Genomic DNA, 24,717 nt, shown 5'->3' with positions numbered 1-24,717 from the left:
TTAAATTTCCGGGAACAACTAACAGCATCACGTGGTACTTTGGTGCATGTGGTACAGGTTTCACTGAGGACTTCTGAAAGCAAAATGTTCAAAGTTGAAGCTAGAATGTGGTCCATAATAATAGAGGGACAACTGGATTGGTTGTACTGTCTGCATCTTGGAGGATTTCTCAATTTCCAGTTCTCAACAGATTAGTATTTCTATGCTGAGATGTCTTGAAAACACATTTGGTAGTGACAACTTAGTCTCTGAGACTAGCAAAGATGTTTCTTCACTGAAACTAGCCTGCTGTTTTAATATTCTTCTAGCTTGTCTTTTATAATAAAATACGTTCTCTTTTACAGGCGGTTAACTAAGGAAAATGTGAAACCCTCTGGAAGACAAATTGGGAAGCTCAGCCACAGCAATCCTACCATTTTATTTGATTATGTATGTAGTTCCATGTATTTGAATGCTGTTTCATTCTGACAACAGATAATTGAAATTCAGGAAGGGACCTGCAGTTCTAATTTCATTATTTTTTACCTTTGATTCAGATTTTAAAATATAGCAGTTTTTTAGTAGCACACATATAGTAAGATACTAGATAGGACTTAAAAATACTTAGTGAGATACTAAATACAAAAACATATCTTGAATAACCAATTGCAAAAAAAAAATTATTTTGAGTCAGCAGAGATGGGTCTCAGGTACAGGGGTGGCTGATCAGGTTATGCAGAATGCAAATTCAGGTTAAGTTGCTCTGACAGTTGTCTATGATTGGGGTGGAGATGGATCAGGGACATTTAGAAGAAAACTTAATGCTTTGGAATCTGAAATGCAGCTGTGAAGTTGGCAAGGATTTTTAGGAATGCTTGGTGCTACTGAGTGCTGGAGAGTTGTAAAAATGTGTTGTTGGGCTTCCATCTTATTCACACATGTGATCTAAGGGTATTGATTTACCAGTTTATAGACTGTACTTGAAGAAATTACTGCTGCAATGTACACACGTGTCATGTACCAAAGAGAACATTGTAGAATTTAATTAATAGAGCTTGCTTGTAGTCTTTCATGACCTAGATTGATGGTTCTGGGGTTTTTAAAATAGTTTTTTATTACTCTATGTAGCAACAGGAAATCCTGCCGCTGAGGTTTAGGATTCTTAAGAAATGTTAGGAATTTTTTTTCATTATTTTATTTGCTGATAATTGAAAAGAGAAATTGTACAGAATTGGTTTTAAATGTTACACATACCATGTTTTGTGGGTATCATTAAGGTACTAGATAGATTAATTAGATTACCTATGACTTTAACAGTTGTTTTGGACCTTTGAAAAATTAATTTTAAGCATGTTTTGTGTAGGTTTTGAAGACAAGTATTGTTAAATGCTTTTATTATGTGAAAGATAAGGAATACTGTCCCTGTTCAGCTGAATGTCTGTTGTAATTGCAGATTTTATCGCAAATACAAAAATATGATAACTTGATAACTCCGGTTGTTGATTCACTGAAATACCTCACTTCCCTGAACTATGATGTCTTGGCATGTATCCTTTGATGTAAATTACTGCATCACTTATTGATAAAGCTGCAGTTGTAGTCAGACTAAATGTTATTGTGAGTAAACATTGTTCTTTTCATGCTGCTTTTTGTGGAAATTTTAGTGAAGTTTGCGAATACCTTTGCGCTTGTAGTGGGTTATGGAACCCCCTCTATTAATTCTTTCACATTATGAAAATTATCCTTTGTTTTTATTACTTTCACTCTTGAAGGCATAGTGATCTTGTAAATAGTGAGGTAGATAGTGTTTTTATGTTACTGTTTCATGTTTATATTTTTTTAATTTTTAGATTTAAATTTTTTTATGTTAGTGCTTGCTGTGCTTACATATCATGTTCATATATTACAAAAGCCAGAAAAACAGGTCGCTGTAACTTTTGTGCTTGTAAGTTGAGGAAAAATACTCTTTAACTCCACTAAAGATTGTATCATTGAAGCATTGGCAAACCCTGAGAAGGAGAGAATGAAGCATGATGACACTACAATCTCAAGCTGGCTGCAGAGTTAGTATTCTTGTTTTATTTATTACAGTAATGTTTAAAATACTTAAACACCCCCCCATGGTCCTTTCCACCATTGATCATTATGATCAATATTTCACTTGCACCTACTGGCTAATATTAAACAAAATGGAGAGCTGGCAAGTTTAATCAACAGAATTTTTTTTTTCTTCCTTTTTATTTCAGAAATGCATGTATTGCTAAGATGCCATATGCATTTTGTTAATGTTTATTTAATAAAGAGGTGCAGTCAGTTATTTCTCTTTGCTTCAGGTCTGGCAAGCTTTTGTGGTGCTGTTTTTCGAAAATACCCGATTGAACTTGCAGGCCTCCTGCAGTATGTAGCCAACCAGCTGAAAGCTGGCAAAAGGCAAGTATTGCACAATGGATCCTTATAAACTCACTTTGTATAAAATGTTATTTAAGTGTTCACTGATACACAGACACTCAATGTAGTTGTTGCTCTAGCAGTGGTAAACTCCATTCATAGCACTGGGAAGGTTAAATAGCAGAAAGAAAGAATTACACACTCTTTAGTACATTAAGTACATTTAGTACATTTTCCTCTAATTGTGTATCTGTGACATTCTTGAAGCACTGATTTTTTTCATCTTTAACTTATCTTAATAGTTTTCTTAACAGCTAACCAGACAGGGGCAAAAGAACTGCCAGTGTAATTTTATCATTGATATTATTGTATGTTATTTAAAAAATAAGTATCCATTATATAAGGCAGTGTCACTGTTAGTTTTTCTTTGCTCATAATGTCTTCTCTGCAAGGATGACTCTTAACATTTTAATATTATTTAGATACCCTATCCAATTTATTTAGTGGTAGTTGAATTGCTTCTTCATGTGTCAAATGTCAATCATAACTCAAAATAAGACTTCCAATTTGACTTTTCCTTTTATCTTTCCATTGTCATCACTTAATATTATTGTTTCATTTACTTTAATTAATTTTAATTTTATCACATAGGTGAGTATCAGCTTTCTTCTATTAGAAATCCCCACAAGATTATTGAAAGGCAGCTTACCAATGGTGATAACACAGCATGTTATTTTAGTGTAGTTATGTTGAGAGATGTAGTTTTTTTTCCCTTCCCTGCAACGTGGACGTTCAGTCTCATATGCTCCTCTGTCCCTACTTTTTGTTCTGATGATGGCAATCACATTGAGCTGCAGAGGAAGGGTAAGTAATGCTTATTGTCTTTCCCCAGAATCACAGCTGTAAGTATTTTAGGAAGAAAAAGTTTAGTACTTGGTATCATAAAAATAAAATGGATTTACTGGTATCACTGGTTTCATAGGACTGCAGTATTCAGGTATTTGAACTGGAGTTTATGCTGGTATTGCACAGTTCTAGACAGAAAACATACTTATGGGTGCAACAGCAAACAAAAGTACAAGCCACATGAATTATTTAAAGATGAAACTTTATTTTGGAGGGCATGGGTCAATGATTTTATAAGTCAAACAAATTTCAGAAGTTTACTGGAAAACATTGCTGCTTTGTGTGATTGGGATCAGAGCAGGAAGTAAAACCTAGTCTCTGGGCAGCATAATTATTGGAGTATTTTATATATTCTGTGTTTCAAGTAAAAATAAGATGTTTTCCATGTTTCCAAGTAGTCTTTCCAGACTAACTTTGCCAGTACATTTCTAAGGCTGAGGACTTTCTAGAAACTCTTAATATGTAAAATATTCCATATTCATGAAATAACTGTATAGATACAGCTTAACACATGGAAAGCAACAAAGGGGAACAATAAACTTCGATTAATTTGCTGATACTTAATAGCACACATTCACTACCATCTTCAAAAACAAGTTGTTCTGAATGGGTTCTGAAATCCAACTGATAAATGAGTACATTGCTTTTAAGTACTGACTTTATACTTGAAATAAAGAAATCCTTGTGCTTGACATACCAGTTTCTTCTTGAAAAAAGAATGAAAATGTTGTTTAACATGCATTGTGGTGCTGCTATGTAATATGTATTTAATGCCAGTTCTTAAACAAATTGTCTTGTTTTTACTCCACTTTTCTGTTTTCTTTGCAGCTTTGATTTGCTTATTTTAAAAGAGGTAGTGCAGAAAATGGCGGGGATAGAAATTACTGAAGAAATGACCATGGAACAATTGGAAGCCATGACTGGTGGAGAACAACTGAAAGCTGAGGTGCATTTGTGTTACATTTAATAATTATTGCTTTTTATTGGTAGTTCTAAAGATTCTGGTTTAAGAACTCTGGCAGCATAGCTGAGAACGATGGCAGCAAAGTTGAGGCCTCTTGGAACTTAGAGGCCTTGAGACAGGAAACTCTGTTGCTGTTCATTCATCAGTATTTCTGCAGTCAGCACACATCGATTCCATTTTTTCTGTACGGTGCAGGGTGGATACTTTGGCCAAATCAGGAATACAAAGAAATCATCTCAGAGATTAAAAGATGCATTGTTGGACCATGATCTTGCCCTGCCACTGTGCCTGCTTATGGCTCAACAGAGAAATGGTGTTGTCTTTCAAGAAGGAGGGGAAAAACATCTGAAGTTGGTGGGAAAACTCTATGATCAGGCAAGTAAAAACACCTGTGTTTGAGATCCCCTCCTTTTTATTAACTTCTAGTGTATCAGCACAATATGTAAGGATTCAGCACATAAATAACCAAATGTATAGAACTATATATGACAATCCAGTACAATAATTATGAATACGTATGAATTTTAAAACTATTTGCAGGGTTGCTCTATTAAAATATATGGGTATATTAAAAATATACTGACAAGTGACCTCTGAGTAAAAAAGCAAAGCATCCTTTGTCATAAAAAGCTAAATTCTTATTTAAGTGTCCATTGTGATTTTATAGTCTTTGGTAGTGAAACTTCCTTTTAAAAAAAAAAAAAAAATTCTTTCACTGCCTTAGGCAGTAGGAACTAGTTGCATTTCATTCTGGTAGAATAGAATGCTCTTGAGTTCTGCTGGCTTTTCTAGGTGGGGCTTTTTACTTTATTGTTCTTCCCTCATGAGAAATATTTTGCTCTGCTCTTTGGAATTAGCATTTTTAATGAGAAACAAAAAGGGAAAATAAAGCAAGCGCTGAAGCTGTCCCTAACTTTGTTCAACAAAATAATAATGTTTGTTAACTTTTTTGTATTTTTTTACTTGTAGTGCCATGACACCCTGGTACAATTTGGTGGGTTTTTAGCATCCAATCTAAGCACAGAGGATTACATAAAGCGAGTGCCTTCTATTGATGTTCTTTGTAATGAGTTTCACACTCCTCATGATGCTGCATTTTTCCTCTCAAGACCCATGTATGCACACCACATTTCAGTGAGTACAACTCTTCCATTTGTCTGCTCATAGTGCTGTTCTGGTACCTATTGCCAGTATACGTGGTAGGTTCCAGACAAAGTTTGTTTCCTAAATAAAACTTGAAAAGTTTTCTGAGTAGAACTGGAAATAGAAGCTATGGGCTGGAACAGGTAGTCCTTGATCTCCTAACAAAATACAGCCCATATGTCAGCTTTCTCACAACTGACAGAAGTCAGAGCTAATGAAGTCACCTCTTTGGATGCTTGGCTATCAGTAGGAATTCCCTCCCTCCCTGTTCCCTCAAAGGTGTAAGTTCTTCTGCAGGTGTTTTAGACAGATTTTTGCTGTGGAGGAAAGTGTTGCAGCTGCCAAATGATATGCTATCTCAGGAACTGTCAGAAATGAATTTGTTCCTGCATCTAAAAGTTCTATATGGAGAGTAATTTTTACTTAATGTAGTATAATGTGTTACTATAGTAATAGATAGCAGCATCATTGAAGAAAGATAAATCCATCCAATAAGGATGAAGATGAAAGGTTGTGTTATGAAGTTCTTCAGTGCTTTATGTACTGACATTTCACAAGTAAATGTTGTATAAAAGAATTTTTGAGAATAGTTAAATTATATTATTAAGTTAAATTTTTGTATATATAGATTACAGTTTTTTATTTTCTATTTTTTTTATCCACAGTCAAAGTATGATGAACTAAAAAAAGCTGAGAAAGGAAATAAACAGCAGCACAAAGTTCACAAATACATTACATCATGCGAGCTGGTGATGGCTCCTGTTCATGAAGCTGTGATTTCTCTGCACCTCCCTAAAGTTTGGGATGACATCAGCCCTCAGTTTTATGCTACATTCTGGTCTTTAACAATGTATGACCTTGCTGTTCCACACAGCAGCTATGACAGAGAAGTCAATAAACTTAAAGTCCAGATGAAAGCCATAGATGACAATCAGGAAATGGTATGTTGATAAAATGTTGTGGTCCAGTTTAAACTTTTCAGCCTTGAAAGAGTCTATTTTCATGAAGTATTATATTAATTATTAAATGTTGTTAAATATAAATTGTTAAATATGTTGTTTAGATCTGGGAACTTATGTCACCTGGTTCATCCCTTCTGATTTGCTACATTAACATAGTTTGGATTGACTTTCCTTCATAATTCCCGTGTTAAAAGTACTAGTGACTCTACTAAGTGAAAATTACTGGAAAATCAGTTTCAGAAAGCAGGCCTTGACACCTGTATCTGTGGTTTGTCTTTTTACTTGTCTTAACTGTAGTCAGCCAGTGTTCATAGAATCAGTTCATTATTAGTGCAGAACATTTTTGAGTGAAAAGTTTTTCAAGCATTCTTTAGTATTACCAGGAATTTACTGCTCTGTATATAGCAAGTTTTGGTATAATACTAAAATGAGTTACACTGACATTTTATAGCCTCCAAATAAAAAGAAAAAAGAAAAAGAACGTTGCACAGCTCTGCAGGACAAGCTCCTTGAAGAGGAGAAGAAGCAGTTGGAGCATGTGCAGAGGGTTTTACAGAGACTGAAACTAGAGAAAGATAACTGGCTTCTGGCAAGTAAGTGTGCCTAAGGGAAATGTTGTGGATGGCTTTGTACTTGTCACTGTTTACAGAACTTCCTTGTAATAATAACTGTTAATATTGATTTGAAAATTTTGTCTCTTTATGCGTTGACATCTGTTAGCAAGGTAAATTTTTAGTTAGAACATAATGTGTCTCTGCAAATGTTGAGTAGTTGGTTTTCATAGAGAAGTTTTTTGTTTCTTGCCATGTCAAGACCTTTTAAATTTTGCCCTAATTTAGGAAATAAGTTAGAAATTGACCAATTCAGTGGAAATTTGTAATTGCAAGCTGGCTTGTACTTGCTAACTGCAGTTAGAATGCTGCTAAGTTAGTATAATTACTTCAGGACAAAAAATAGTCATGTCAAGTCTCAAATATTGGTTTGAATTAACTTAATTTGAGTCTTGTGATTAGGAGCAATATGCCAGGATTTGGGTGGTGGCATAAATTTTATTCCAATGACAAGATGAGTGTTGTGCCAGTCTAACAGCCCTATGCAGTGAAACAGCATGCACATATTTCATAGGGCAGATATGCAGTAAGCAGAATCAAGTTTTTTCTCCTACCAAACATCTGTAATATTTCATGTTGCTTGTGAGCTCTGCTGGTATGGTTAATCTGAAATGTTTTTCTCTGGTCAGTTTTCTTCTCTGGATGAACTTTGAGTTTGTAACTGGAAGTAGTAGTTCGTCTGTCCCAAGAAGCCTAGCATAATCCAGTGGAAAAGAGTTTTGTTGTCCAGCTCATGTAAGATCTATCCAACTGGTTTAATGAAGAAACACTGTTCCCTACAAATATTTAATGTACTCTAGCAAATGAACTACAAGAAACTGCTGGTTGAAAAATTCCTGATTAAAACTTGGTCTAGAGGTGACTTGGTAAATTTGTCTACTTAAAGAAGCATCCAAAAGTGTGTAGAAAATAGTTTGCATAGGTATACATGTAACTATTTGTGGGATGCAGGGAATAGCTTATTGCTGGCACTTGTGCTCGGGCTTCAGCTAAAGGAAGCTTCCCAACATTGTATCCAGAGGCAAGCTTACTATTTCAACAGTTTGCCATTAAACAATATATATCTGTAACTGTACTACATGAGGAACTAGAACAGCACATCCAGTGTAGTAGTGAGGTTTATTATTATTTTTAAAATTATTGATATTTATTTATTTTTTTAAGACTGGCTTCCTGTCTACAAATTTTTGATGGAGTGTTTGCACCCTTGAGAATAGCTAATTTTTAGCAAAGTAGTCTGGTAGTTTTAGCAATTAGAGACTACCTATTCTGACTGGATGTTCACTTGCTTTGTTTGTACCCTTCTAGAGCAATACATATTTGATTATCCTATGGACTGTGATTCCCTTGATAGATGTTTTCTTTTTTTTTTTTAGGTATCAGATGTTTGTTATAGCCTTTGAGGGGTAGATGATAAAATTAAACAAAGTCAACATAAAGTTTTTAGTTAAGTAAAAGCTGTCAGTCCTTTCTTGAGCAAGCTTTATTCCATGAGCGTCACAAAATTGCAAGTAAACCTTTGGGTGTTATGACTTGCAGCCTGTGCAAAACCACCAGTGGCCCTTGTGAGGATCATGACTGTTCTTCCTTTGAAGCCATCCACTTGCAGTCTTTAGTTCTGTACTTTCCTCTGATCTTGGTTTTGTGCTGTGCATCCCTCTCAGCTTGTTTTTATGCTCATTGTTGCCATGGGACCAGTTTGGGTATGTTTTGTGCTGTTGAGTTTACCAACCCATGGTTGGTGAAACAGAAACAGGTAACTCTTGAACTTGATACAGTGCAGTCTTTTACTCAGTGGTAGAATGAAACTTTCCCAAAATGTGTCTGTATTGGGGTGATAGTGTACTGAAGGCTCTTCTTTAAATTCCTCTATGTGTTTGATTATTTGGAGAAATGATTATAATTGATTCTTTAGAGATAGTGTTCTTCAGTTTTGAAGGGAGCCAAATTGAAAAGTCAACCCCATGTAGAAAGATGAACAAAAGTGTTCTAGGAAATAGAAGGTAGTGTTTACTTTGCTGATGTGCACAATTTGAGCACGTGAAGTTTACTGAAGCTTTCCCAGCTCTGTTGTGTGGAAGAACAATTTTGCCACTAAGAAATAAACATTTGCCACATCCATCCTGCTATTCTATCCTCGCCCTCAAACAGCTGGACTTACATTGACTTTTTCTGATCAATGCCAAAGATATGTCTGAAATACAAGTATCTTGTATTTGTACAAATGTACAAATACCAGAGTATGGATCTGTCATACTGAACTTCTTGGGAAGAGAGTAGTTGAATGATAAACCATTAATTTACTTTGTTTTTCTTTTTCCCCCCTCAATTTTTGAAGAATCGACCAAAAATGAGACTATCACCAAATTTTTACAGTTGTGTATATTTCCTCGATGCATTTTTTCGGCAATTGATGCAGTTTACTGTGCTCACTTCGTTGAACTGGTGCATCAGCAGAAAACACCCAATTTCTCCACACTTCTCTGCTATGACCGAGTAAGTAGCTATAACTCTGTGTGTATTTTCATCATTACCACTATGAACATCCCAAACTAGTATCCCCCCTGCCTCCCAAAAGAGGTAAATGAGATTGTTACTTGTGTTTCATTCTAGAGTCTCTGACAATCAGAAGTTCACTTTTGTGCTTCAGATCTTCTGATCAAAGTTTTCTTAAAGCTTCAGGGGTTTATTTTCAAGAAATGTTTATTTTACCCTAGTGAGTCTGGAGTTTCAGAGCAAAGTCATTAGCTGTTATCAGACTTGTTTTCAGGTTTTTCAGGTTGTAACCTTTAAGTGATCTGCATTTCCTTGTCCTGCTCTCATTCCTCCCATTTAGCTGTGTGTGCTCTTCTGCTGAGGAATTTTTTTATGCTTGTTCCCTACCAGCAACATCCTCCAGGGACCCTTCTGACCCTGGCAAACGCTTATTTGTGTCACTGCATCTGCTCTGATATCCAAAAGAGCATTTCTACTCAAGTAGCCCTATCTGATGCACCTGTGTGGGCCAGGAAAAAAAAAAAACTTTTTGCAATAGCTTGGCTAGATGTTTACTTCTACCAGCTCAAATCATTATTAATTTGAAAATAAAAGTTATGTCAATGAAGACACTTGAACTGTCAAACAGTGTATCAGCAGCAACTGTATGCTTGGAATCTTGGCTAAGTGTGAAGGACCAGCAGTTGGGTAACAATATTTTATAAACAGTGTCTGTTGTATTTAGAAACCAGCTTAATGGTGATGTAGATGAAAGAAATTTATAATTTTTGTTAGGTTTTTTACTTTTGTAATTTAGTAAGGTCATAGTAACGGTTTCTTGTTCTATTCACAGGTTTTCTCGGATATTATATATACAGTTGCAAGTTGCACAGAAAATGAAGCCAGTAGATATGGCAGGTTTTTATGCTGTATGCTGGAGACAGTGACCAGATGGCACAGTGACAGAGTCATATATGAAAAGGTATAGGAAATTACTGAAATGAGTTTGCTCATTAGGATATGTACTAACCATTTGTGTAATTTAGCCCAGTAAAAATGGATTTAGTGAAAATTATTTTTCTGATGGCACAATCATAAAATTGACTTATATTTTACTGTAATTCATGTAGTTTTGGTAGAAGTATTTTTGTATGGTGTTAAAAAATATATTTACTAAAAAACCCATTGCATTTCTGATTTTTCACATAGCTTACCTCAAAGATAATTTAGGGAGCATATGGAAACTCTCTTAATACTCCTTGCACCAGCTAGTTAAATTGTGAAAAATCCTTTCTCTCACCCACAACTAAAATTTCAACATAAATCAGCTAAAAAAAAATTATGTGAGTCTTGTGAAGTATGATGGTGTCTCATTCTTTAGAGTTTAGAATTTAAATTACCAGTTTTGTTTCCTGAAAAATCTTCTTTGATGTACATGTAGGAATGTGGCAACTATCCAGGCTTCCTGACTATATTGCGAGCGACTGGCTTTGATGGTGGAAATAAGGCTGATCAATTGGATTATGAGAATTTTAGACACGTGGTACACAAATGGCACTATAAATTAACTAAGGTAAATAAAGATGCCAAAAACTTCTGGTTTTTGAGTGCTTTAAAAAAATCCCCAAACTTCATGAGATTTGATTTGTGTTTTAGGCTTCTGTGCACTGTCTGGAAACAGGTGAATATACACATATCAGAAACATCCTGATTGTGCTGACCAAAATCCTTCCATGGTATCCAAAAGTGCTGAACCTGGGTCAAGCCTTGGAAAGAAGAGTACACAAGATATGTCAGGAAGAGAAAGAGAAGAGACCTGATCTATATGCATTGGCTATGGGGTAACAACAGCTTATTTAAGAAAGTGGTTAAAAGTGGATCATGAAAGGCGTCTAAAGACTCGGAACTGTTACGGTCCTAACATTTGATTTTTACCTTATCACAGAAGATTTCGCTATCCTGCATCTCGGTGCTGGCAGTGTGAATGAAAACATTCATTTTGTGCTGGATGATCACTAATTTCCTTTACAAGACTCTAGTAAACCCCTTAAAATAGTAAAGATTTCTACTCACAAGAGCATAGCTTAATTTTAGAGAAATCAGCAAAGAGATAGGAGGGATAGTAAAAGGAAGAAAGCCAAGGGCTATTGCTACAAGACTGGTTAGATATTGAAAGTGCATATGATTCTAAAATGCTTAGTTACATGTTGCATCTTCCTGTGGTGAATGTGGAATCATCCTCGTATGTCTGAGGGGCAGTTCAGGTTGCCCTAACAGGTTGAAGTTTTGTCAGTAGTCAGTTTGTTTTATGTGCTTGGCCAGGGAGGTGTGTGTGTGTTGGTGAGGAAGAGGGTGTGGAAGTAGGGCTGCTTCTGTGTCTACTGGGTTTGTTTGTTTTTCTTTTGAGCTCACCAATATAGGGGGAAGAAACTGCATATCAGTTAGGAAAAGCTGTGAAATAAATAACAGATGAACTGTTAGATTAGATCCACATTTAAGATTCAACCCATGTTTTGCTTTATGTTTCTGCATATTTAACAATCTGTGCGACTTGCAGCTATTCTGGACAATTGAAAAGTAGGAAGCCTTTCATGATACCTGAAAATGAATTTCACCACAAAGACCCACCTGCCAGGAATGCTGTACCTGCAACAGTACAAAATGGGCCAGGTGGTGCTGGGATGCCTACGTCTCTCACAATAAATACAGTTAGACTGGAAGAGGGCACTACTGAGGAGACTGGTAAACACATCTATGATTATTATGTTGCTTATTTTTAGAATTTTTCTGACATTGCAGACTTCTCTCAAAATTTGCTTTATTAAGCTAAAAAGAAAAAATATAAACGTGATATTAAATAGGATCAGTGTGTGCTGTTTATTTTTACTTGGTTTTGGGAGAGAGTGATTTGCTACCTATTTTAGCTGTTAGCTACACATGACCTAACATAAATATGCTCAGCTATTTGTGTTTTAACCAATATGATATAGATTAACTTGTGGAAATAGAACTGTTCTCTTTCTTTTTTTAAGCAGATAAGCTAAAGGAGAAGTCTCAGGGTGTGGTGAAGGTTATTAATAAAACTGTCAATGCTACACCGAAAGTGACAACAAGCAATGGAAACAGTGCATCTAATAGGTGAGAAAAACTTCTTACACATTATTTTCTTCCTTCCAAGCCACAGAAATACACATGAAAATGACCTGCCTTTTATTTTTACTTCTGAGTTTTGTATAAATTGTTTCCATTTATTTAAAGTTTAAAAAATGGCATTATTTCTTTCAAAATATAAAGTTTTACTGATAAATGCATTTCATTTTAGCTACAAAAGATAGATGAGAACATTTGCTTATTGCTTATTGTTCTGATAAAGAAATCTTAGTGTCTGCTCCAGGAAATTCTGTCAAACATTCAGGAGTAAAACTACTGTGATAAAGCTAGAGCTGTGTTTTGTTATCCGTGCTAATTGTATGCCATTTTATTTTTGATGCAGTAAAATTATTAAAGAGAAAGATGATAAAGAAAAAAGCGGGAAGGAGAAAGATAAAGAAAAAAAAGACAAGACTCCAGCTGCCACTCCGGAGATGAAGGCACTTGGGAAAGATGGGAAAGATAAACCAAAGGAAGAACGGGCAAACAAAGATGAGAAAGCAAGAGAGATCAAGGAGAAAACGCCAAAATCTGACAAAGAGAAGGAAAAAGTGAAGAAAGAAGAAAAAGCTTCAAAAGAAGAAAAGTCCAAGACGGTTGTTACCATCATCGAGTCAAAGTCAACTGTAGAAAAGGAGAGAGAAAAGGAGCCATCCAGAGAAAGAGATCTAGCAAAGGAAATGAAATCCAAGGAAAATGCTAAAGGAGGAGAAAAGGTGCCAGTAGCTGGGTCCTTGAAGTCACCTGTTCCCCGATCAGAAACATCAGAATCTGAAAGAGGTAAGTTTGAATATTTAATTTCTGTTCTTGTCTAGAAAAACAGAATGTGTCTAGAAAACCACTGAATGTCAAAAAATGCTAGAGAAGTTGAGGGAGAATTCCTATATAATAAGTAAGATTATGGCACTGGCTTTTCAATACAGTCAATATCTAAAGGAGGTGGTCAGAATATCTCCAAAAGGCAAGCTTTGTGAATGTGTGAACTTCACATATCTCCAGTGAATGCATGTTCCCACAAAGCCTGCCATTTATTTTAATGTAAGTCTAAATGATCTTTTATTTAAACATATAAATTTGACCATGCAAGTTTTGCAAAAGTGTAATGCAAAAACTTGGTGTATACTTCGAGAACTTCATGACAACCTTTAACTTGGAAGAGAACAGGAAAAGTGAAAGATACAGACCTTTGCATCCTTAAGAAGGATGCAGAAAGCTTAATCAGTCCCTTCTTATATTAAGGGTTAGCAAATCCTTAAGTTATTATCTGAGACTGATGTTGGATGCTGCTTAAGGCAAACCACATAAGGGAGGGCATATCTTTCATATGGTTCACCTGTTCAGGGTCTTCATAGCAATTCTGAAATTCAGATACTGACTTTCATAAAATGGGAGTTTGAAGTGAGGATAATTTCGCAGCAATTTGTTCACATTACACTTTTGGTGCAAACTTTCATAAAGATGGTCAAGATATGCTGCCAACTGTAGATAGCTTAAGGAAAACAAAATTCACATAGTGGTAAGAAATCTAGCCATAATTATGTTGGCACTTCACAAAGTGATATTATTTGATTCTCCTCTTTGAACTGTGTTTTAATAATGCCATTGTTCTTTTCTTTCCTCAGAACAAAAACGTCGCAAAGTTGATACACATTCTTCTCCATCACATTCCTCAACAGTAAAGGTTAGTATAGCCTGAGGAAGGCAGCACCCATGTTAGGCTCACAAGTTTGGGATGCCAGTATTCGACTTCCTTCAAGTTTTGTGCCAAGTATACCCTGGAGCCACTGGAGATTTTATGTTGCATTAGAAAATGCATTCCTTTTCTTTATTGGCGGACTTTTTTTCTATAAAAATATTTTTTAATTAACCAAAATAATGCTTCAAGGACCTAGCACAAATTTTGTAAAATAGTATTTGGAAATTTCAAGAGAATTTTTACACAGAAGTGCCTCATTGCTTTAAGCAGTCAGTTTTTTTGGAGTGCAATGGTAGCTACAAGCAAATGAGTCTTTGCAACAGAGTGGAGCATATTTTTCTGCACTTCTTTGAAGAATCTGTAGCACTGAAGATTCCTGGATGATACGGGATGTGCGATACCTCTGAATTCATCAGGCTTCTTGATGAGCATCATACCGATATGTGCCTTCTAAGGAGGAGTCTTGAAAGGAGTTCCATTTTAAAGTCTCCTTGGTGATCAGTTCTCCTGTAGTTGTGTATATTCAGTGCGCATGCAGCTTCTGCTGTACCTTCCCTTCGAGGTTTGTTTATTTCCAATGGGTTCCCACCATGTTGAGCCCTGCGTTACGATAAAACCAGATGTGGCCACCAAGCCTCCTACCCAGCAAAGAGAAATCCCAAGCACTCAAGCGCAGCACAAAACCATGGGCGTAGCCTACTTGAAGACTCAGGGTAGCCATTCCTTGCTCCATATTTATATTATTTCTAAACCATCTATATTCATGGAATCTTTGAATTTGCAGTACGTTGAACATTTAAAACTGTAAGTTACCAATATTTCATCAAGAGCACTCTGATGGATTATGTGGGTCTTTAAACTTCACCAACTTTAGAATGAGCTCTTCTCTTTTTTCTGTTTTTTCAAAGTACATCTTTTTCTATGTAAGATTTACTTGGAAGATTTAACTTAATTTTGGAAAATTCAATTAACTTTTACTAGTCTTGAGGAGACAGGTGACAGGGATAACTACTCAGTAAGTTTTTTATTAGTGGCAGCATAAGGTCATCCTGGAGTGACTTCTACCACATTTAACTGAAAGTGGAGAAGATACAGGTTTAAAAGTATTTTAACCTGTTTCACCTGTTGCTCAGCTATACTTAGGGTTAAGACTATTTTTGCTTTGTTTTTTTTCTAGGCAGGAGAGTGTGTTTTCACCATTCTAGGAAGAATTAGATATAGACTTATTTTGTAGTTTATTTAATAGCAGAGTCTAGAGAATAGATGAGTGTCTTTCCCCCTCCCCCACTTTCTTTTTAAAAAGCTTTTCAGTTTCTAGCTTTATTCAGAGTATGGTATTAACATAAGATTTATTCCAGAAGGAGTAGCTGTTTTTTTTTCAAGGGCACGGCCGTGCTTCCCAAAGTCCCTCTGGTTTCTGAAAACTATTCCAGCTCACGTGTCATCTCCGTTCATTTTCTACAGGACAACCTCAACGAACTCAAGGACTCTTCAGCAAAGGTTTGAATCTTTTAGAAACCAGCCAAGCTTATTTTCATGTTCTGTTGCAGAGAGAAGTTTTGCTCTTGTGGCAAATTCCCATCAGAAATTCAAATTCCATTACTGTAAATACAAGCATTGTAATAGAGAGATGGCGGGTTTTTGTCATGGTGTGCAAATCCTCTGTACAGGAGGGATGGTTGATAATGTAGAAGCAACATAACAAAAATCCCATGAACTTACCTTTCTGTCAGTATTTTGAAGAGATGGGATACGTCAGTGTCTCTTTTATCCCCCTCTAAAATTTGTGAATACCCAGAAACATCCTTATGATTAAGCTATTTGTTTGATGGAAAAGCTAATAGAATAGCTAAAATAGTTCTTAGAATTGTTTGAGTGGTTTTGAATATATCAGTTAAAGAACAGTAGTTAGTTAAAGAATATTTGAGACATCTTTGGAATGTTGATACTCTCCTCTTACAACTGTATTCATGTTTTAGTACTACAGTGTTGTGTTTCTAAGCATCAGAGCCTCCTGAATTTTGTGTATTTGCTTCTTGTAAATACACTTCAGTTTCATTATCTTAGGAAAGGGGATGCTAAAGAATGTTCTCAGGAGTTCATAGAATGAGAATTGCAGGTTAGAAGGGATCTCAAGGATCAGCTGGTCCAACCTTTTTGGCAAAAACATGGTGTAGGCAAGATGGCCTAACACCTGTCTAGCCAGATGTTACAAGTGTCCAGTGTTGGGGAATCCATCACTTCACTGAGGAGATACTCCAGTGGCTGATAGTTCTTGATGTGAAGTGTTTCCCCCTTGAGTCCAATTGGAATCTTCCCACCAGTAACTTGTATCCATTACCCATTATTTTTCCATGTGACTCCTTGTTAAAAGGGCATCTCTCTTGGTAGCCACCCTTTAAATACTGGGACATGATGCAAGGGTCTCCCCTAAGCCTCCTCTTCTCATGGCTGAGCAAACCCCATTCATGCTGCCTTTCCTCTGTGTCAGGCTTCCCAAACCTTGGATCAGCTTTGTGGCCCTTCTCTGCACCATCTCCAGCCTGTCCACATCCCTTTTGTATAGCAGGGACCAAAACTGAGCCCAGTGCTCTGGGTGTGGCCTAACAAGCACTGGGAATATTGTATTTGAGACAGATTCTGTAACTATTTTTTACTCTTTTTAAAACTCAGACACATTGTAACTGTTGTACAGTAACAGTCACAGTCACTGTACACCTGATGATATATCAGGGGATGTGACTGATAGGAAATGGATCAAACCTTCTAAAGTTGCTGTTAAAGTCTTTGATTACACAGTTGGTACCAGTGAGAAGCTCAAGTGCACAAAGTTTTACCACTTGGAGAATGCCGGCGATTTGGACTTTTTGGATACTTTTTGGGTTTACCTAGGACCACTTTTATTCACTTTATTTAAAAATGTGTTATGGATTTCCATTTTCTGTTCTGTATTTACACTGTTGTTTTAGTAGTCATCTTTATGCCAAGTCTTCAGAACACTTTGTATGTTTTAAATCAGAATAGCTGTGATTCTGTCATGGACACTTGCTGGTGGATTTTTAAAAAATTCAATCTTTCCAATGTTAACTGTATCTGGTTATAGGGATAGTGTATATGGGAAAAATTCTTTAGTCTTACCATTGATGTAACTACTGTGTCTGTAGATTTAATCCAGATACTTTATACTTCTATTATCTTCTAATTAAAAAAAAAAAAAATATATATATATATACAAAACAATAGTATTTGTGTTGAGCTTACCACTGCCATGAAGGGAAGTATGTGGGAATCTGTAAAATCTCACTTTTCCCTTCCTTACTGTATGAGTCAAGATTCAGCTGATTAATTGAAATTTTGCTTATGTTTTCATTATTTAAGCTAAAGTTTTATTTTAAAATATTTATTTTAGTTATTGGCACATTGATTTAATTAAGCAGGAAGTGCAACTATTTGTAATTAAATTAACAGCAAACAGTTTTATTTTTCTAGTTAATTTGAAAAGCTATGTTTTAGAATTAACTGTAATGTGTTTGTGTAGACTTAGCTGGAAGTGTATTGCAGTCCTGTGACATTTTTTAATGGATTTATTCTTTAAGTGTGTGGGGAATGGGGAATGTCCAACCCATTCCTTCCTTTTCTAAATGCACTTTTCTAATCTTTCTCACTTAACAAACTAATCTTCACTCTTCAATGCCTTTCTAACAGACTTAAAGCACTTCATGGCAATGTTCCCTGTACATGGTGTAAGACAAGTTAAATGTTCTTTACTTCCATGTACTTATCTGGGGAAGGGATGGGATGTTCAGAAGCCTGTAAGATTTTTGAGTTCAGCTTCCACTGAAAGTTAGAAGTCTAGTGCTGTTGTCTGCTTACAGACTTCCTTTATTCCTGACTTGGCTCAGTTTCTGGAGCCAGAAAATGGAAATAGTGGTTTCCACTGCAGGTTGTAAAATAAATGGTGCCAGACTTGAGTTAGGTTGTTGGTTTTATTTTTTTTTTTTTTCCCTTGCTGTGGCATTTGTCCAAGTTACAAACCACATCAAAGCACCCAAAATTTGATGTGTCATCAGTTGACAGCATTTCTCTAGAAGCAAGTTGATTAAGTCTTTCTGGTAAAGGTAGGGGAGGATGGATGTGGTTTTCCAAAACACTGCATTGGAATGGTAGAGGAGCAGTGGAATCTGTGAACAATCATGAGAACACAAGAAATGGAATAGGAGAAAGCAGAGCTATGAGTTTACTTTCTCCTGTGGAAAGGAGCTCTGGAAGACAGCTAAATGGGGCTGTTTAGAGAAAACATACTTGCATGTCATTGTCAGCAAAGTAGAGCGCAGGGATAAATTTACTTGTGGAATGGGATTGTAGGAAATTGAATAAGAAAAGAGGAGTGAAGGGAAAGAGCAAAAAGAAATATCTAGTGCAAGAAGTATCGAAGGTTCAGTCTCTGTTGTAGCATAATAAAATTCCAGTGAAATAATTAAAGGAAAGAGACCTAAATTTGTCACTGTGGCTTTTAATATAGGATCATTAACATCAGGTTTTGGCAAGTTAAGCATTTACTGAAACTGGGAAAGGAGAGGATTGCTTTAATTTTGAATGTTTGAAACACTCATTGGTTTGGTTCAAGTGATAACTTGATTTTTTTTAAACTAATCTTCCACTTACCTCTTCTGTTGGTGTCCTTTTAAGTAAGATGTGTCTCTAGAAAGAAATACACAGAACAGTTTAATAAAGATATTTTAGTTCCCAAATAAAATTATTAACTTATGGAACTGGGGAAAGACTGAAATACACTGATTAAATCTGTGTGCTGGTGTAACTTAAATACCAAGGGAAGTGGTTTTAATTTAAAATATACTCTTAATATTTCTTATATCTGGCTATATAATTGTTTTTAAAAAGACAGATATCATCACTGTAATGTATCCATATTTATACAACACACGCACTACCTGTTTTATAATTAGTTAGAAGAGATAGTGGAATAACAATCTAGAACCCATTACAGAAAGAAAATTATTTTCTATGTTCAGCTGTTTTTTCTTATTTGAAGGTTAGAATTTAGACTAAAATACATTATTCAAAGTATTATCTTAAATACTTTGTTGATAAAGATTATTCTTTAAAAATAAATGATAACTTGTTTAAGCAGCTGATTCCATTTGTTTGTTGCAGGCAAGATTGCAGGTGTTAACTGAGTCCAGTAACCTTCATATCCTGTTTCTGTAGCCCCGTGTCTGATTTGTGTTCATGCCTCCAACTATCCTGGTGAACAGTGTTGTGTGTATTAACATAAATGTTTCAGTTAAGAGAAAATAATCTTGAATTGAGTAAATAAGCACTAGGTAAAATTACATATTATGTGTTTGAATATGTCTTCAATTACTCTTTATTTTGCTAATAAAATATTTATGTTTATTATTTGAGCTAGATCGGATATGTTAGAATAAGACTTTTTTGTTACACGTCTAGGAATATGTATTAATACTTGGTGATGTTGCCTTAATTTAACAGCACTACATAAACCACACTACTCCAACACTGTCCAAGAGTAAGGAGAGAGAAGTGGAGAAGAAAGATTTGGACAAGTCCAGGGAAAGATCCAGAGAGAGAGAGAAGAAAGATGAAAAGGACAGGAAAGATCGAAAAAGGGTTGGTGACATTTTTAATAAACAAGTTTAGACAGTTGGTATGTGCTTGGAAAGCTTTCTGTTCCAAGCCCTTGCAGTAATAATTGTCTGTACAGCCCATCTGGGCAGAAGTGATCTATATCAGATCACTTTTTTGTTCTGTTAATCTTTCAAAGGTTGGTTTGCAATCATGTATTCAAACCTCTTCTCCCTCCAAACTGATCTCCAGAAACTTCACATGAGATGTAACACCTCAGTTACGTTCTAAGGATTCAAAAATTAGTTCTCCAAAATAAGAATGCAAGCAGGTGCTCCTTCAGAGTATGTTCTAGTGTGCTAACATCTGCATAATTGTGTTTGGTGCCAGGATCATTCAAACAGTGACCGAGAGGTACCACAGGATTCAACTAAACGGCGCAAAGATGAAAATGGCACAAGTATGTATTTTACTTTTTGTGCATGTGTTCATCAGGCTTTTACTTGTGAATTACAACTTTCTGTTCTGTTTTCAGCTGGTTCTTCAAAACACAGCAAAAGTGAAAGTCCTTCTGATTCCCCTCGCTTAAATGAAAAAGAGAAGGAGAAAAACAAATCAAAATCTTCAGGAAAAGAGAAAGGTGACTCAATCAAGGCAGAAAAGATGGAGAAGAGCTCCTCTGGTAGCAAAAAGGTAAAATAAGCTGTTCTCCTCCTGCTTATTTGTTGTTGCTGACAGAACAACCTGATATTTTTTCCTAAAATTTATTTCTGCTTTATAGCCTAAATTAAAAAGATATGCTGTGAATGTGCAAGAAAGAAAGTGCTTCTAAAAATTCTGGTATCTTGTGACTTAAAATATCTCAGCAGTCACTCCTGGCAGGAGTAGGATAGTTTGGAGGACTAGTTCACTTCGGCAGTAGCCAGGAAAATTCAGAACTTATACTTTAGGTTCTGAATAATCTAAAATATTTGCAGACTGCCTTGGTAAACAAATAGATGAAAATAGGCTTAACTTATATATAAACTAGTCTGTAATTCAGATTTCCATGTGCATGTGTCAGCACAGCTGCTTTTGGAGAAAGCAGCTATGTTGCAGTTATATTTGCATTCACCAAAGAGTTGTTCCCAGTTGCAGCTCTGCTACTGGCACTTGCCAGAGAACTGAATGAGAAAGATAAAATAATCTGAGAGATCATAGAAGCTTAGTAATTTTGAATGGTGATTTTCTTTTAGCAATGTCCAGTTATAATGTTAAATGCTATAGTCCTCCTAAATATCCTGTACCCATAATAAGCTATTTCCCATATGTGTATTTTTAAAGGAATCAAGACATGATAAAGAAAAAACAGAGAAGAAAGAAAAACGGGACAGTACTGGGGGAAAAGAAGAAAAGAAACAATATCCTTCTAAACATTGACATTTCAGAAAATTTCAGCAAATGAACTTTCCTTTTTATATGTAGCAAAATGATACATCTTTTTCCTTAACACTGAATTTACTCATAAATCTTCAGACAAGCATAGATAATGAAGATTCTTTCAGGAAAGGTAAAAATGTTTGTTACTAATTTGTTTGATTTGGTATCTCCCATGGGTCCTGTTGACTGGTAAAGGATATACAAACAAAACAGCCTGAAATCACCCAGGGTGGTAGGGTGGTGTTTTAGGGGTTTTTGATTGTTTTGTGGGGTTTTTTTGATGATGGTACATGTTTGGGCATTCTTATGGGCACATGTGGTTTTAGATTGGTGTTTTTTTTATTATTACTATTATTTTAAAAATATTATTACTATTATTATTTGTATGTTTTTATTAATACTCCATGGGAAAATATTTCTCCATCATCATCACAGAGATTATATAGATGCTCAGATTTTTTTGGAAAAAAAAAAAAGGCAGGGAATGTGGCGTTTCAGCAGTTTGGTGGAGTTGTGTCTTTGTTACTTTTTCTGAGAAAAGCTGCCATACAGAAGCTGAGGTGGATTCATGTCATTCTGACAGTTATCACTCTTGATAATCTCCATGTTACTTAACAGTATTTTGCCTAATATGTGGCAAGCTCATGTTTTGTATCTTCTTATTTCAAAAAAAAGCAGTAGCTTTTAAACCACAATGCTGCATAATGCAATTGGTCAGCTCAGTGTCTCTGCGTAATCTTTTATCTGGTCCGATCTGAGGAGGAAGAAGATAAAGGTAAACTTTGGCATGGAAACATGGACTGTTTAAAGAAAGAAAAGAAACTTCAGGGTATTTTGAGTAACCTTTATTCAGACTGGCTCTTATGGAAAAATCAATTGTTCTTTGAAGTTGGTTGGGTTCTGAATGGTTTGGGGTTTTTTCAAACATATGCAGCTGTGTGGGCATTTAATTTTTTTTTTTTTATGGGTATGAGGGTAGGAGGTTTTTCCCCTCTAGATTGAGCCATTTTAAGAGTCTTGAAATGTTTTGTTTTCAGTTATGTGGAAAGGAAAGTGTCCCAGTGAACTTAAATTAGTTCATCTGATGTATCCAACTTCAGTCATAGACTGCTATTGATCTTTATACGTAAGGCAGTGTACAATTCTACATGTTAAGGAAAAGAAATAAAAGCAAAATCTGGATGTCTGGGGAAAGTTTCCACTTATGGATTGTGACCTCAGAGCAAAGGGTGCTTATTTCAGAAGAGATCTCCTGTCCCATTTGGTGTCAAGGCTTGTTCAGCCACGGCAGTCGAGGGCACGTAACTAAAGGGATTTGGGTAACAAAGCTTCTGCTGCTACCAGGTGCTCTTTGGTGGTAGAAAGATGGGAGTTCAGGTTATTGCTTCTTGGTACTATTCCTTTTTATCTTCTTGAAATAATGAAGGATAATTCTGTGAATAGTTTCTAAACTGAAAATTGCAAGTATTTTCCAGAAAGAATTTGCTGGATTTTTCTTGACTCTTTTTCCTTCATAGCCATTACTGTTTGTAGAGGGATCCCAGCTTTTTCCCTATTCTTCTAAGTGCTACTTGGGAACAAAAGAAAAAAAGGCAGTCTTGGTAGATGAAGTTCACTACTGAGCACTTACAGTGTCTTTAATAATAAAATACTAAGTTTTGTCTTGACTAGCAATTCAATATAAAGTGAGGATTGTCATTAGTTTAAAAAGCACAACTGTGTTCTGCTGACTGTAAGTAACAAGTGCTCAGGTAAATGTCAGTTTTACTGTGGAATTCACATCCAGCTGTGTAGTGGGCTGGAGGTTCTGGCCTGGAACTGACAGCATCCCACTGTGTGCATAGTGAAGTATGAAAAAGTGCTTTGTATAGCAGCACAGTTGAGGAATCTCATCCTGTGCTCCTGTTAAATCTTTGATATCGTTCTTCCTAATGTACAATGTCTGCTTGACTGCATTTATTTCTTGCCTAATATAGAGATAGTAAGATTTTGGGGAAGTTGCATCTGTAAATGAGTTTGTACTCTCACAAGTAACTACTTATTTTCTATTTGTGTGTTTAGATCAGTGTTTCACTACTTACAGTGCAGTGCACATAGTAATATAGTTCTTGCTGTGGAATAAGATAGAGTTAGGGAATGTTAAAAATAACTTTATTTCCATCCTCATTCTTTGAGTTGTGAATAGAATAAAATGTGAAGTTTTGAGATCAGTGTTCATTTGAGCATCTAATTCTAATTATGTACACCTTTGTTGCAGGTGACATTGAAACGGGAAGATATCCATTATATCCAAGATATCTGTGACCAGAAATGTATTTTCCAGAGTATAGATTGCACAGAAAATTGTGAATGAAGAGGACCCATCTGCATCTCCTTAAATTATTCAGTTCTCTGCTTTATTTCCCCATGCTAAGGACTTAATTGTTAAGTTGTACATTACTGTATTTTTAACTTGTTGCTTAGTTTCTTATACATTTATTTTCAGTACCTGGCTGAAAGTGTTACCTATTCCATATTTTAGCACAATGTGCTGCAAACAAACAGTTGCCATAGTGCAAATGAGGTTTCATGTGTACATAGTTCCACTTTAGTTTGTTGAAAATACTGCCTGAGTTTAGTAATTCTTTCAGTTTGAAATTGCATTCTTTTAGATGTTTGAAAACCACAAATAAACAGTTATTGAACCTTTTTGGATTTACCTCATTTAAACTCAGTTTTTATTTATTACTTGGCCTGTTTTTAATATCAGTAACAAAAAAAAAAAGTTAAGTGGGAGCACTGTTTTCATGCAATGCTTAGGGATTATTTGTATATTGTGTATAACGTTGACTTGTTTAAAAAAAAACAATGAATGAACCCTGTCCCATCCCAATCTAAACCTGTGCTCAGTTGTCCCGTCAAACTTTTTGTTTGTCATGTTGTTTTTAGATTGATTGGAAATGCTTTCTTCAAAACTGAAATAAATTAAGTTTCAGTTACAGCTACAGGAGCTTTGTATTGCTGAACTTTAGTCTGAAGATTTCACAATGACATTTTTAAAAAAAAAAAAAAAAAAGAATTTTTTTATCTGCTAAATTCTACCAGTGTAACCTTTTTTCTAAATAAACAATAGTTTTCTCAATGGGTCGTAAATCATTCTCTGTGTGGTCACTTTATTATTTCTATGGACTTTAGGAGAATTGGATGTTAGTGGGAATCATGGCATGGGTGGTTCCTGTCTTTGCTGAGGAGCCCTCTGTACCTGCCCTTTTTTAGATGCCAGGGGCTGGTTGCAGAGTGTGGTCCCTGCTGTGAAGTGGCAAGTGCTGCCCTTCTCCAGTGCTTTCCATTTGTCTTCCTGCATTCAGTCAAGTTTACACCTTTTGAGCCATTTGTCCCTTGTCCAAATGCCATTAAAATGTTGGTTTTGTATCAAAT

The 24,717-nt window shown here is 35.6% G+C and overlaps 1 protein-coding gene across 2 annotated transcripts in view; it reads left to right on the top strand.

Annotated features, from left to right (window-relative positions):
* THOC2 (THO complex subunit 2) overlaps positions 1–24,435 on the top strand; it is a 49,061-nt gene extending 24,626 nt beyond the window's left edge. The window contains exons 17-40 of one of the 2 annotated variants that reach the window (XM_079318527.1): positions 345–429; positions 1,433–1,526; positions 1,962–2,042; positions 2,313–2,409; positions 4,102–4,219; positions 4,433–4,612; positions 5,207–5,371; positions 6,046–6,321; positions 6,794–6,935; positions 9,292–9,449; positions 10,282–10,410; positions 10,870–11,001; positions 11,085–11,269; positions 11,986–12,170; positions 12,461–12,566; positions 12,922–13,358; positions 14,201–14,259; positions 15,739–15,774; positions 19,789–19,926; positions 20,272–20,341; positions 20,417–20,574; positions 21,205–21,281; positions 21,383–21,430; positions 23,558–24,435. In XM_079318527.1, coding sequence (XP_079174653.1) covers positions 345–429; positions 1,433–1,526; positions 1,962–2,042; positions 2,313–2,409; positions 4,102–4,219; positions 4,433–4,612; positions 5,207–5,371; positions 6,046–6,321; positions 6,794–6,935; positions 9,292–9,449; positions 10,282–10,410; positions 10,870–11,001; positions 11,085–11,269; positions 11,986–12,170; positions 12,461–12,566; positions 12,922–13,358; positions 14,201–14,259; positions 15,739–15,774; positions 19,789–19,926; positions 20,272–20,341; positions 20,417–20,574; positions 21,205–21,281; positions 21,383–21,410 — 3,136 coding nt within the window. In that variant the 3' untranslated portion in view covers positions 21,411–21,430; positions 23,558–24,435. The remainder of the gene's footprint in view (positions 1–344; positions 430–1,432; positions 1,527–1,961; positions 2,043–2,312; positions 2,410–4,101; positions 4,220–4,432; positions 4,613–5,206; positions 5,372–6,045; positions 6,322–6,793; positions 6,936–9,291; positions 9,450–10,281; positions 10,411–10,869; positions 11,002–11,084; positions 11,270–11,985; positions 12,171–12,460; positions 12,567–12,921; positions 13,359–14,200; positions 14,260–15,738; positions 15,775–19,788; positions 19,927–20,271; positions 20,342–20,416; positions 20,575–21,204; positions 21,282–21,382; positions 21,431–23,557) is intronic. The other variant, XM_079318528.1, reaches the window with a different exon arrangement.
* Positions 24,436–24,717: the final 282 nt, after the last annotated feature.

Source organism: Erithacus rubecula (assembly GCF_903797595.1).
Source record: "Erithacus rubecula genome assembly, chromosome: 15".
Taxonomy (NCBI): Eukaryota; Metazoa; Chordata; class Aves; order Passeriformes; family Muscicapidae; genus Erithacus; species Erithacus rubecula.
This window is presented reverse-complemented; position numbering and strand designations above follow the sequence as displayed.